Consider the following 15,218-nt stretch of genomic DNA (forward strand, 5'->3'; position numbering starts at 1 on the left):
GGTAAAGGTAAAGGTACCCCTGCCCGTACGGGCCAGTCTTGCCAGACTCTAGGGTTGTGCGCTCATCTCACTCTATAGGCCGGGAGCCAGCGCTGTCCGCAGACACTTCCGGGTCACGTGGCCAGTGTGACAAGCTGCATCTGGCGAGCCAGCGCAGCACACAGAACGCCGTTTACCTTCCCGCTGGTAAGCGGTCCCTATTTATCTACTTGCACCCGGGGGTGCTTTCGAACTGCTAGGTTGGCAGGCGCTGGGACCGAACGACGGGAGCGCACCCTGCCGTGGGGATTCGAACCACCGACCATGCGATCAGCAAGTCCTAGGCGCTGAGGCTTTACCCACAGCGCCACCCGCGTCCCTTTTTGGGTACCATCACTGAAAAGGCCCAAATTTTTGTGCCCATCTGTTATACATCCGAGCAGAGAGAAAAGTGTCTTAGTGTAGCAGACTCATTTGGGGCAGGATGCGGTTCCTGAGATATTCTGGTCTCAGGCCATTTAGAGGCCAAAAATGTTGAATGGAGCCTGAAAAGGTTGGAGAAATAATGATTTGATTTACTGGCTCCACTTGCAGCAGCTGCCATATTTTCTACCAATCGAAATTTCCCAACTGTTTTCAGTATCATCCAAGAAAACTCTGAGCTGGTTGACGAACAAACCCTCAAGCACCTTGCCCAAATATGACAAATTTGAAAATAAAAGCAATAGACTGTTCTTCTATCTAATCCAAACTGAAACAGTTACAAATGTGTCAAAGGAAGAAGAACTTACCAGGCACCATTCCTGCAAGAGTTGAGGTTGGGTAGCTGCCCTGTCCGGTTGGTGGAACATGGGGTGGGTAGCCGGGCAAGGTTGTGCTTGCCATGTCACGACCTAGCAAGGAGAAAAAGCAGGGAGAGACGATTTCAGTACAGTAGCTCAGGGTGTGAACTGTAAGGAAGGAAGCTCGTAGTTCACAGAGTGCACCTCAGCTGTGAGCTCACTAGGTGGCATTTGGGTGTAGCAGGTTGTTTAGCAGATAAACATTCTTCTTACATCTACAAAGGCATCTGTACCTTCCTTAACAGAAGTTACAACGGCGCCTGCGGTGTTCAAAACAAACAAACAAAACCCTATGCGCTTTATTCAGTGATGCAGCTAGAATTGTATGCATGCTAGGTAAAGGTAAAGGTGAAGGGACCCCTGACCATTAGGTCCAGTCGTGGCTGACTTTGGGGTTGCGGCGCTCATCTCGCTTATTGGCCGAGGGAGCCGGTGTACAGCTTCCGGGTCATGTGGCCAGCATGACTAAGCTGCTTCTGACAAACCAGAGCAGCGCATGGAAGCACTGTTTACCTTCCTGCCGGAGTGGTACCTATTTATCTACTTGCACTTTGACATGCTTTCGAACTGCTAGGTTGGCAGGAGCAGGGACCGAGCAATGGGAGCTCACCCCATCACAGGGATTCGAACTGCCGACCTTCTGATCCTAGGCTCTGTGGTTTAACCCACAGCACCACCTGCATCCCTTGTATGCATGGGTTAGCTAGCATGTATGCATGCTAACCCAGAAGTAAATCTGATTCAGTTCAATAGGGTCAGGAGCAGAATTGGGCAACCATGCAGCCCTATCCTATGCAAGGAAGTTGCACTGAATTCAAAGTGATTTTGTGCCAGGTAAACGTACCTAGTATTGCAACCCAAGTCTCAATTCCACAGCTTTACGCAAGGATTAATGGGTAAGGATTGGAATATACTTTGCGAAACTAACAAGTCTTTAATTATATAGGTTAGCTCAGTTGGTGGAGCATGAGACTCTTAATCTCAGGGTCATTGGTTTGAGCCCCATGTTGGGCAAAAGATTCCTGCATTGTAGCGGGTTAGACTAGATGACCGTTGTGCTCCCTTCCAACTCTACAGTTGTATGAGCATCTCCACCCCCATCGTTCAGCCCGGACACTGAGATCCAGTGCCGAGGGCCTTCTGGTGGTTCCCTCATTGCGAGAAGTGAGGTTACAGGGAACCAGACAGAGGGCCTTCTTGGTAGTGGCGCCTGCCCTGTGGGACTCCCTCCCATCAGATGTCAAGGAAATAAGCAGCTATCCTATTTTTAAAAGACATCTGAACGCAGCCCTGTTTAGGGAAGTTTTTAATATTTAATGCTGTATTGTTTCTAACACTCAATTGGGAGCTGCCCAGAGTGACTGGGGAAACTCAGCCAGATGGGCGGGGTATAAATAATAAATTATTATAATAATATTATTATTATTCTATGATATGCAGCCCAATCCTGGGAATTCAGCCCCATGTAACCCAGCTTCCTTTATTTGCAGGTATGCTTTTGTACAATTGCACCCATAACAGCACAAACGCTAATAATGAAATACGTAACAAACAACTATAACCGCAAGTGTTCTTGACAGAGCTGGGTGAGCTTTCAAAAGATTAATTTGGAAACTATCAGGAATAAGACTCTCCGAGGATTGAAGCCTTTTTATCTGCCCCTGTACAAACTAAAAGTGCAGCTTGAGAAATTGCCGGACCGGTGGGAGCTCATTTCCCCCTCACCTCCAAACTAACTGAGCTCAAAAAGTGGATGTGCTGGAGAGCCTCCCACTCCCAGGAGTGTTTTGCAGAAGATGTCCTCACCCCTCACCCGGACATAGCTCCAAGAGGAGCGATCTGATCCACCAATTCTTCTCCGGCTCAGATTTTAATCCAAGGGAGAGAAGAATTCTTAAGCTTGTAAAGTTTGCCTCTCTTTAGTTGGTTGCACTGTAACAAGGAGAACTTCACCCAAATCTTTGGTTCTTTCAGGAAACATGGTTGCTGCAGTTCTTCTGCTCAGTATAAGGGCATTTCTACATTTGGTCCAGGCATGTAGAAGCTGCCCAGCATGAGCCATTCAATGTCTCCTCTACAGTTTGCATTTCTGTGATTTAAAATTAGCTCATAAGATGCTAAGGCCATCTATTGAAGGGGAAATGAATTTTAAGCAAATTAAAACCAATGTTCCCCTACAGCTGCTAGGGCAGAGGGGTTGTTTTTTTTTTTGCTCAGTTTGCTCAGTCAGAGATGCAGAGAAGAAATGTAATGATCACAGGATTGTTGCAGTAGCTTCCTTGCGAATATGTAGAAACAAAAATACATAAGCACAATAATGACGCAGGCACAGAGTTGACAGTTGCAAGTGACAACTTTTTGGGTTGTAAGTTCTTATTGTTCCCAGTTCTTTTGTGGATGCACGCATCCACCTGAAGCTATGGAAGAAATTATTTCCATTAAAAAAGCGGAAACAAAACCCTATGAGGGTGCATGGAGGATGCCTTATTTTTAAGACTAACTTGCGTAGGTCAGGAAGAAAGGCGAGGACATGTTCACAGATACAGAAGATCACAGTTTTGTACTTTGTTCAGAATTAGTAATGAGGATTAGAATGTCCATCTACAGTCATGGACTGATAGGGTAGAAGCCCACACTTTCAACTACTGAGTACCACAATTATATGATGGGCCTTATGTGATAAGATGAGCGTGTAAAACCGACACAGAGGATGTTTGTTTCCAACCCGCTTGTGAAGATTATCAGAGATCGCAAAGAAAGGAATATATGATATCAACAAGAAGATGAAGAAAGTAATAAAGAGACTATCTGGACAGAACTGGATAGAACTGCCAAATTAAAGCAGCAATAGAAGTGATGCTTGGACCCCCGTTCGGAGCTTGAAGTATGGGTACCCCCAACAAAATTTAAAAATCTGGCTGTATAATTTGGAATTAATGTGATTTGGAAATAATGTGATTTGATTGGCCTGTTAATAAAAATTATGTTAAAAAAAATTATATGATGGGCCAACTAGAGCATTCAGGTGTAACTAAGCATATTAGTGGAGTCACAGGACTCGCTGGTTTTGTTTTTAATACAGTACACATAAAGTGATTTGCAGCATGTGTCTGGAAAAAAATCTGAAGCCCAGCCAAGAAAGATGTCTCTAGCAACAAATTCTGAAGTGGCAAAGTTCCTGCTTTGTAGGCTAAACCAATGAAAGAAGAAACAAGTTATTTAAGAGACGGTGTCTTCGGGACTTTTTTGAGCAAAACCAGAATGAAGCCAAAGTTGAGGCTCGAGGAAACTTGCCAAGATTGCTCTGGTATGAAAATAAGTTTAAAATGTGTTGGATGAGACTTTTCTCCTGAAGATGAACTATCCATTCATTTGTTTTTCTCACCGGCACACAAGGCCCATCTTCAGAAACAGCTGCAGGCAAGCTTTTGTTTATTTCCAAAAGGAATTGTCCCATTAGGAGCAGAATTAAGTCCAGAATTAAGTATTACTGCTCCTTCTCCTTGCTAGCTTTACTGCAAAACCACATGTTGTGTCTACTCTGAGCAGGAGGAAGCCAACCCAACTGCAGGGATTCTGAGTGAAAGAAATAGTAATAGACCGCCTAATTTTTTTATGGGAAACATTCAGTAGAGACCAGCTCTTTCCTCCAACCAAAACTCTGGCACGACTTTCTTTCAGTGGTACATCTTCAAGGATAAGAGAACCCACAAATCACAGCCTTCATTTAAAAAGATCATCTCAAAGATAAGGCTAAAGAGATGCTAAAAGGACACAAAACAAAGAACTGAGTTAAAACTAGTGTGACTTAATCATAGGGTACAGAGGACCTTTAAAAAGCTCTGATAAACATCTGCTCTTTTTCTTAGCAAAAGGAACTCTTGGTGAGGGTGATTCTTTCTTTTTTTTGAAAACCTTTATTTCCACCCTAATCTTTTAGCACAGTCTTTGGCCTTTCGTCATAGCATGCTTTCCAAACACTTTTGTTATCTTGTTCACTTCAGTGTCCAGTTTGTGCATGGCTTTATTAAACAAACAAACAAAAACTGAAGGGATGTCTCTAGCAACACAACCCAGACCCTCCAAATGTCCCTATTTTCCAAGGACAGTCCAGAATTTACAGAAACCACCCCAATTTCTGATTTGATCTCAGAATGTCCCACCTTTCCTTAGGCTGTCCCTATTTTCACTGGATAAATGTTGGAGGCCATGGAGTTATGTGACCCCCGAACCAAGGAGATAAGTAACCATACATCTTTTAGAAGATGTCTGATGGCAGCACTGTACAGAGAGAAATTTTCTAGTGTTTAATGTTTTATTATGTTTTTATATATGCCGAGAGTGGCTGGGGCAACCCAGTCATATGGGTGGGGTGTCAATAATATGATGATGGTGATGGTGATGATGGAATAGGACATCCCTATTTTTATCAGAGAAATGTTGGAGGGTATGACACCCCAGTCCACTGGGATTCAACCAGTTGCATTGGGCAGAGGTTTGAGTTCAGGTGGGAAAGAGTAAGGAGCGATCCAGAGAAGGAAGCAACTTGCGCTGAACTTCCCAAAACACGTGCTTAGGTTTGGGCTCCCCGATGCACCTTTGCTCAGTTTTAGACAGGGCTGCATTTAGACCATACCATGCTGGCTGAAGGGATGCGGGTGGCGCTGTGGGTTAAACCACAGAGCCTAGGACTTGCCGATCAGAAGGTCGGCGGTTCGAATCCCCGCGACGGGGTGAGCTCCCATTGCTCGGTCCCTGCTCCTGCCAACCTAGCAGTTCAAAAGCACGTTAAAGTGCAAGTAGATCAATAGGTACCACTCTGGCGGGAAGGTAAACGGCATTTCCGTGCGCTGCTCTGGTTCACCAGAAGCGGCTTAGTCATGCTGGCCACATGACCCAGAAGCTGTACGCCAGCTCCCTCGGCCAGTAACCAAGATGAGCGCCGCAACCCCAGAGTCGGCCAAGACTGGACCTAATGGTCAGGGGTCCCCTTTACCTTTACCTTTTATGCTGGCTGAAAGGCAAGAAGATGACTTTGGGGAGGGGGGAGGTAGACCACTGGGAAATGGCAGCAACATGAGTGTGAACGAGAAATGCCTTGAGCTGCGTACAAAGGCTAACCTTGTTTGCACAGCCCTCGGGCACACCAGTTTCCACAGCTCCTTCCTTCCTTGCTTGCTTTATTTCTTTTTTAAAAAAGCATTGAATCCCCCCCCCCCACTCTAATCCCTTCTAAACCACAGCATTTTTCAGGTGCTCTGTGTAAGTGAAACTATAATCTCTGGTAAAACGGACTGCTTAAACTGCTGTAGCATTCGGCCAATCGAGTCCAGAGACCCTGGATATCCCATCTGCCCAGCCACCAGCGAGAGGATTTCAGTCTGAAAGGCTGGCTAAAGCCCCAGCATTGGGAAAGAGCGGGACCAAGTCTTACTTTGCAAAGCTGCGGAGGGTTAAGAGACCAAAAGCTATTTGTCCTAGCATTTTGAAGCTATTCAAGACTGATCTTCCTTGTCAGGTTTTCAGGAAAAGATCAACCCATCCCATCCTTTCCCCCCTTCTAATATTTATCAAGGTTTGGAAGGGAAGATATTTCACACCTCTCAAAGGATTAAAGAGTGAAGGAACCTGGAAGAGGAGTAGGGAGCAATAACAAACTGGGGTTGAGGGAGAGAGAGAGAGAGAGAGAGGAGAGTATCGCTGGCTCTCGTAATCAGCACATTCCTGTTTGATCAGGCAAATGTTCGACTAGCACTCAACCACTGAAAATGCCAGGTGGGCCATTAACACGCCAGATTTTTGCTGGAATATCAACTGGTCATCCCAGGGAAATCTTGGTTTCTCTGAAATTTCGATAGAGAAATTTCTAGTCTTCTTGCCAACAGGGATTTAAATGTTAAGAAGATGGGGGAGGAGTAAGACGGGAATCTGCTCCCATTTACTTTAGCCATTGAGATTTCTGCCAGTACCATCACGGTGTCACACCACACTTGGAATGCTGTGTACAATTCTGGCTAAGGTAAAGGTAAAGGGACCCCTGACCATTAGGTCCGGTCGTGACCGACTCTGGGGTTGTGGCGCTCATCTCGCTTTATTGGCTGAGGGAGCCGGCGTACAGCTTCCGGGTCATGTGGCCAGCATGACTAATCTACTTCTGGTTCTCAAAGACCTTGGTTCCCAAATGCCAAAAACCCAGAAATAAGCGCTCCAGTTTTTTAACGTTTTTCGACTGTCGGCTATTATTTCCGGGGCGCCTGTACCAATCAGAAGCTGCGCCTTGGTTTTCAAACATGTCAGAAGTAAAAACGGGCTTCCGGAATGGATTAAGTTTGGCGCTTTTGTTTTTGCTATCTATTTTGCGTTTTTGCTTTTGAGGCTATTTCGGTTAATTTGTTTTTGGGACTGTGTGGAACCCAGTTCACCTACTGATGGACTGACTGTGTGACTGCAGAAATGGATAAAAGCCCCCCATCCAAACAATGACTACAATTCCCACCATCCCTGACCACTGGTCCTGCTAGCTAGGGATCATGGGAGTTGTAGGCCAAAAACATCTGGAGGACCGAGGTTGAGGAAGCCTGATAAAGACGTTGAACAACAACAGACCCAGGACAGAACCCTGCAGCACCCCACTTGTCACTTTATCCCGGGATGCTGAGGAACAATGAATGAGCACTATTTGTGTTTGGTCAGTCAACTAACAACAAATCCACCTAACAGTTGCCTCATCCAGCCCACATTTTACCTGATTTGACACAAGAACAATATGTCAAAAACCTTACTGAAATCAAGATGCACTATATCCACAGCATTCCTCTGATCCACCAAGCTTGTAACTCCATCAAACAAAACACAAATGAGATTCACCAATGGCAAATATAATAAAGTTTTGGTTCATGGTGGCTGAGCTGCTTGAGGAATTCGTTCTCTGCCAATTCCAGTATGAACTAACTTGATCCACACACTCCAGAGTAACAGATAAGCATGGGATGCTGTTCTGTCTCAAAAAATGTAGCAAAATGCCTATAAAAATTCATATTTAAGAATTGGTTTCACCTTTTCTTCCCTCCCTTTTGTTTGTGATATTCATTCTATTGCCATTGTGTCAGTTCTCTTTGTGCAGCATGGCAAAAGTCCCTCCGTCCCTCCGTCTGCATCCCGTTGACGAAAACTATTGTCCATGTTCTGGTCGTCTACCACCTTTGAAACTACAATTGTCTTCACTTTGAGTTGCCATCGTCACAGCTCAATCTCAGCACCTCTTTGCAAAACTCTGCTGTCAAAACCATTCACTGCTCTTGTCATTCAAACCATATATTCAAACCCCGTGCTAGATTCTGGTTCCTTTCCGCCACACAGCACAAACCTTTACCTTTTTAAAATAAGGGTAGCCAATGTGCTGCTTTCCCCTTTAAAATGCATGCAAGCTTCAACCAGAAAAGGATTAGGCCCATTTTGGTGACAAGTGGACTTTTTTAAAATTTACAGTTGTTTGTCCTTTCCATGGGACACGGGTGGTGCTGTGGGTTAAACCACAGAGCCTAGGACTTGCCGATCAGAAGGTCAGCGGTTCAAATCCCTGCGATGGAGTGAGCTCCCGTTGCTTGGTCCCTGCTCCTGCCAACCTAGCAGTTCGAAAGCACGTCAGAGTGCAAGTAGATACAGTGGTACCTCGCAAGACGAATGCCTCGCAAGACAAAAAACTCGCTAGACGAAAGGTTTTTCCGTTTTCGATTTGCCTCGCAAGACGAATTTCCCCTATGGGCTTGCTTCGCAAGACGAAAACGTCTCGCGACTTTGTTTTCTTTGTCTAAAAACAAAGACATGTTTTGTTTATAAAGTTAATTTATTTTCCCTTCAATTTTTGAACTGCTCTTTACAGTATGTGTGACTTTAAAGAGCAGTTAATAAACTGTTGTTGTACCAAATTTGGCTTTGTTTGGACTTTTTTTGACCATAGGAACGCATTAATTGATTTTCAATGCATTCCTATGGGATTTCGTGCTTCGCAAGACGAAAAATTCGCTAGACGACAAAAATTGCGGAACGAATTAATTTCGTCTTGCGGGGCACCACTGTAAATAGGTACCGCTCCGGTGGGAAGGTAAACAACATTTCCGTGCGCTGCTCTGGTTTGCCAGAAGCGGCTTAGTCATGCTGGCCACATGACCCGGAAGCTGTACGCCGGCTCCCTCAGCCAATAAAGCCTTTCCATGTGCACACTAGCCTGTATTTCTGTGCTGTACTCAAGCACAAAACCCAGAAGACTGGTGGATCTCTCAAATCCACATAAGGGATGCGCACATTTTTCTTACGTGCACAAGGAATTTAACATATGGTGGATCACGTAGTAGGGAAGAGAAAGAAGTTGAGCCATGCTTGTTCACTGAGCTGCCAGGAGGCTGGCAGAATCTTCCCTAATGCCCACCCCTTCAAGAAACCTTGAATGATTCCACTTCAATTTTTTAAAAGCTCTTGGCCTTGGTAGGTCTGGATATCACACACTTGTCTCTTGCCTTGTCATTGCCTCCCAGAAAACTTTGCCCATCCCTATCATAAACACACCATGAATCATTCATCTTTAACAGATTATGCAAATTGGGGGGACATAAAATCAATAATAATCAATAACTGCAGCCACTTAATTGCCAGCAAAGACATTTTTAAGAATGAGCATTATCTGCAGCCTTTTCTTGGGTAATGGCACCATTAATCCAAACGTTGGATCCTGGCCTAAATGTAGCAACATCCCTCCTCCATCGTTCCCCTCCCTGTCCTTCCCCACACCTCTGAGTGTGCGTTCTTAATTTCCAGGCTTTGCATTTCCTCTCATTACTGCTGGCACGCAACTCCGAATGTTAATGGTTCTTGCTTTTTTTGTTACTCTGTGCCTGATTGAAAAGTCGCATACAGATTGAGATGTTAGTGTTAAACTGCCACCTGGGAACATCAAGCTGGGTCTGAAATGAACTTTTCTCCCTCGTAGAACCAGATGGATCAGCCAGGAGTGTTCCCGAGTGGGTCTGAGACTGTTCCAGGGCAGTGGAGTGGGGGGAGGAAGAGAAACACTTCTACTCCAGCTTAGGGGGTTCTTTGGCAAGAATCGACATCCTCTGCTTTTCTCAATCCCATTGGCTCACGCCCTGTATTCCAAACCGTGGCTGCTCCTCAACATCCTTGAAAGCGCTCCGTCTATCATTCCATCTATGAATCAACACCGCTTCCATGACACATATTAATAAAACGGGATGGGAAGAGGACCTGCAAGTACCGTATTATTCCGTGTATAACACGCCCCCAAGTATAAGACAACCCCTATTTTGGGGATCCCAAATTAAGGAAATGGGGGGGGGGGAGATTGCCCAGAGTTGAGCTTTTTTGAGGGGGTTGCCCATGACTGCTCACCCGCCTGACCGCCACTGCCAATTGCACGCCTCACCGAAGCCACCAATCGTCTGCCCACTCGCCACCAGCAGCTGCCAATCGCCTGCCCAATTGCTGCTGCAGCAGCCAATCACCAGCAGGCCTTGCCGCAGCCACAAATCACCCACCCAATTGCCGCCGTAGCAGCCAATCATCAGCAGGCCTTGATGCAGCCAACTATCACCCACCCAATCGCCGCTGACAATCTCCTTGTCTTATACACGGGAAAATACGGTAACTCCTCTGATTGGAATGTTACATGGGGAGGATTTGGATATGTAGCCAGCCAGTGCTTTTTTTCTATATATATATAAAATGTTTCATGGTACCCTTATTTTCCTACTCATGTTGAAATACTGCCCCTCGATGAGGCCAAACTTAGATTCACAAAATGTTTAGGGGTATGCGTACCCCTGCGTCCCCCCCAGAAAAAAAAGCACTGTAGCTAGCTCATGATAAAATACGAGTAGCTGTATGCACTCATCCCTCTTACATCACTTTCAGGCTTGGGAATGATTTGTGGGATCTTTCCTACACTGATAATCCAAAGCATGTGAAATTAATAATAATACTAATACTACTACTACTAATAATAATAATAATTCTATTATTTGTACCCCGCCCATCTGACAAGGTTACCCCAGCCACTCTGGGTGGCCTCCAATGTATATAAAAACATGATAAAACATTACACATTAAAAAGCTTCCCTATACAGGGCTGCCTTCAGATGTCTTCTAAAAGTTATATAGTTACTCATATCCTTGACATCTGAAGGGAGGGCGTTCCACAGGGTGGGTGCTACTACAGAGAAGGCCCTCTGCCTGGCTCCCTGTAGCTTCACTTCCCACAACGAGGGAACCACAAGAAGGTCTTCGGTGCTAGATCTCAATGTCTGGGCTGAATGATGGGGGTGGAGATGTTCCTTCAGGTAAACTGGGCCTATACTCTCCTAGATATACAAAAATCTAGATCTCTGTCGTGACCGTGGAGTCAGGCTCCTCTTCTTTGGGGACCTAGGCTAGGGATTCAGAGTGGGAGAAGGAATCACCTTAAGTCCCGATACACATACTGCAACAGAAGCGAATGGAAGTCCGTTGAACCAGAATCTCTCTGGCCCGAGGAGGTTCAGTTGCCCATCACCGAGTTAAGGATTCCAGCTCAGATGCTCTACCAAAATCATAGCTTCCCCTTTTCTGTCAGAATCAATGGCTGCCAAAGCAGGCTGGGGTGTTTAAATGAAGAGACTTCCATTACAGAAGGCAGAGCTAAACACTGGGAAAGAGTTGCAATTCCTATTTAAGCCTCTCTCTTAGGACAACTACTGCTGAAACATCTGAGCTCTGCTCTGAGCCCTGGAAAGGTGCTGTCCAGGGTACCATTGAAGACTTGCCTCCCTACTGCTGAGGCTATTGCTATCTCATCTAGATTAGGAATATATTCTCCATTTATCCTGCTTTTGGGATTGCTGGGAGGCCTCCTGAGGGAGAATCCAAATGGATGCCTCTTTTCTGAAGCAGCGAGGGAGACAGCTGATGACACAGCACTGGAGTCATCTGGCCTAATCAATGTTGCTGAGAGGTGTCCTTCCTTCCAGTCAATTTATTTAGCACTTCCAAAGGCAAAAGAGCGGGTGCGCTTTTCCAGCAGCTTCAATGCACAAAATATGGAATACTCAGAACCTCAAGGACTGCCGCTTTCCATATGAACCTACCCGGACCCTGAGATCATCTTCCGAGGCCCTCCTTTGTGTGCGTCCTCCTCGAGAGGTCCGGAGGGTGGCAACATGAGAACGGGGCCTTCTCTGCAGTGGCTCCCCATCTGTGGAATGCTCTCCCCAGGGAAGTTTGACTGGCGCCTTCATTATACACCTTTAGGCACCAGGCAAAAATGTTCCTTTTTAACCAGGCCTTTGGTTGATCCGATTTACATCCTATGCCCTTTTAAAATGTGTTTTTTTGTGGGGGGGGGGGCTATTGGGTTGTTGTTTTTATTTTTATTTGGTATTTAGGTATTTAGATCTTGATTTTATTCTGTGAACCACCCTGAGACCCCTGGGTATAGGGTGGTATATAAATTCAACAAATAATATAAACAATATAAATACTATAGCCATGTCCACGCATTGGCCATTTAGTATTGTATCATCACATTCCTGGCTTGTGTTTAGGTAAATATTCAATTGAACAAGAAAAAATAACTATATTTCTTTTCTATTTCGGCAGCATTTCCATGAGCCTTGCCTAGGTCTCTTTATTGTGCCTTGCCGAGAACTCTTCAGCAGCTCAGGATGAAAACCCAACAGAAGTGAGCTTGAAAGAAGCTGTGTGGCCTGTCACCATGTTTGGTCAGCCAGACTAGCTCTCCTGACAATAATAACATGGGGTTTTGCACCTGAACACAAAAAAGAAACTGCTGTGTTTCCTTCCCCTTTTCCTTCTCCTCAAACAGCTATTCATCTCTAACACCAGGTACAATTCGTAAGGACAAGAGGTTTCAGCTACAAGGAAAAGAAACAAACGAAAACAAATCTTATCAGCTATTTTGAGGTGTTTCTATGGAAAAACTTTCAAAACCAAGCCTTTTCTTCTATTCTGAGGGCAAATACGATCTGAGCTTTTGCTTCTTACCTCAGGTAGCCTAGTTGCAAATCCAGAGATGGATGTCCTGCCTTTAAACATGGCTGAATTAATTTGTTGTTTAGATGGAATGTTTTCCCCACCCCCCTTCAATCGTTTACTATCCTAAAAAGGATCCTCTGATTTAGTGGGTGGTTTTTAAAAACAAACACCATCTTAAACGGCATCCAACCTTTTTTCTCACACAGGTGAGAAAGCCTCTTCCAAGGCTGTGTTGCCTTGTAGATCATGTGCATAAAGGTAAAGGGACCCCTGACCATTAGGTCCAGTCGTGACCGACTCTGGGGTTGCGGAGCTCATCTCGCTTTACTGGCTGAGGGAGCCGGCGTACAGCTTCCGGGTCATGTGGCCAGCATGACTAAGCCGCTTCTGGCGAACCAGAGCAGTGCACGGAAACGCCGTTTACCTTCCCGCCAGAGTGGTACCTATTTATCTACTTGCACTTTGACGTGCTTTCGAACTGCTAGGTTGGCAAGAGCAGGGACCAAGCAACGGGAGCTCACCCCGTTGCGGGTATTCGAACTGCTGACCTTCTGATCGGCAAGTCCTAGGCTCTGTGGTTTAACCCACAGCGCCACCCGCATCCCTAGATCATGTGCATACAAGCTTCTAAAAGGAAAGTATGCTTCTAGCTTCAGAATTATTGTTTTTACCCATATAGAAATAACTTGTCTTAAAGTCACACAGTTAATTAACCAAGCTATCTTTGATTGGGTGGCACCCATTCCTTTATATTCTCAGAGGCTCAGCACAGCGGAGGAGCCTGTTCTCTGTTCCCTCCAGCTTTTTCATCTACCTTCTCCCCTGGCTGTAGCAAGTAGGGTCCCTGGTGTTCCGAGCAGCTAGCTGGGGGACAGAACCAGATGGAGAATGGGTAAGAGAAATCTCTCATTGCATGCGGGAATGTAAAGGTATGGCATCAATCTCTGGACTGCAGCCTGGCCACCCTGATCTTTATAACTAGAGTCTTCTCCCTGGTACTTTTAACACCACGCTCTAGGGTCTCTATAAAACCAGAGGCTTCTTGGGAGAACATTGGAAATGCTTCTGAATCAGAATACATTTTGATTTCATTTTATTTTACATTCATCCTGATAACCACAAGGCCTAAAAGCACTGCTCTTCGGAGGGGGGGGGGGAGGAGAAGCCAAACTGAGCTTCTTGTGGTTCTGAATAAACTGTTTCTATGAAAATAGCCATGTTCTGAGTTCTGCAGCCAGATCAAACATTTGACTGTAAAATGCTCATGATGCGCACAGGCTGATTTTCATTTTGAAATATTGCCGTCCTTCTTGACTGAATCTTCCACTAAATTTCAGTTTCTAGATGCTTAAGCAGCAAGACCTTAACGCAAAATAACAAGGGTAAAACCACTTTTTTTTTTGAAATACCCAAATTAATCTTTCAAATGAAAAGTTCTTTCTTTTCATAACAACTGTGCGTGAGGGTAAAGGAAAGCTGCTGGAACAAAAATCGTCCAAAACTGCATAGGACGTGAGCATATGGGCGCAATCCCTCAAGGTCTATATTTTTTTTTCAGTGACCTGTCCATTCGTTCTGTAGCCTGAGGTCTCAGCAGCTATTTTTCAGAAGGCAAATGGTTTGTTATCTCACTTTCTCAGTCCTTGCCGGTCCCTCCTCTCCTACATCATGTGCCTTAGTTTACAAGAACATCAACATCTTCCCTTACCCAGCTACTTCACAGATTCTGGTGAAATCTGAGGGTGAAATTGCATTACCGGATCTGACCATTTCCCCCATCAATGAGACAAATGTTGCCATGAGTATTCGCATGTACCCCATCCTTACAGCTTGCTAAGGCGTTCAACTATAGGTTAGCTTCTGAGTAAAACAAAAGCAACAATCTTTAATCCTTGGAGTCTTTCCAAGCACTAGACCAGCTCCTTGCAAGTGTTTCCACACAGGACAATCCTCAACAATGTGGGGACCAGCCCAATCAACCCCATATTACAGTGGTACCTTGATTTATGAACTTAATCCATTCCGGAAGTCCATTCTTAAACCAAGGCGTGCTTTCCCATAGTAGCAGGGGACTCAATTTACAAATGGAACACACTCAACAGGAAGTGAAACATGTTCTGCTTCCAAGGCAAAGTTCACAAACCAAAACACATACTTCTGGGTTTGCAGCATTCTTAATCCAAGTTGTTCATAAACTAAGCTGTTCTTAAACCAAGGTACCACTGTATACACTTAATAACACTTGTAGAAGCTTACTGTAGACATAAATGCCAGAGCTACCCCAAGCCTGCCCAATGCTGGCCTCCCAGGGAGCGGGTGGTGCTGTGGTCTAAACCACTGAACCTCTTGGGCTTG

The 15,218-nt window shown here is 45.2% G+C and overlaps 1 protein-coding gene across 25 annotated transcripts in view; it reads right to left on the reverse strand.

The window, feature by feature from the left end:
• Positions 1–15,218, reverse strand: part of PAX2 (paired box 2) — a 143,966-nt gene that overhangs the window by 13,694 nt on the left and 115,054 nt on the right. For all 25 annotated transcript variants that reach the window (XM_028728975.2, XM_028728974.2, XM_028728970.2 and 22 more), the window contains one exon: positions 771–872. In XM_028728975.2, the coding sequence (XP_028584808.2) occupies positions 771–872 (102 nt within the window). The remainder of the gene's footprint in view (positions 1–770; positions 873–15,218) is intronic.

Source organism: Podarcis muralis, chromosome 6 (genome assembly GCF_964188315.1).
Source record: "Podarcis muralis chromosome 6, rPodMur119.hap1.1, whole genome shotgun sequence".
NCBI lineage: Eukaryota > Metazoa > Chordata > Lepidosauria > Squamata > Lacertidae > Podarcis > Podarcis muralis.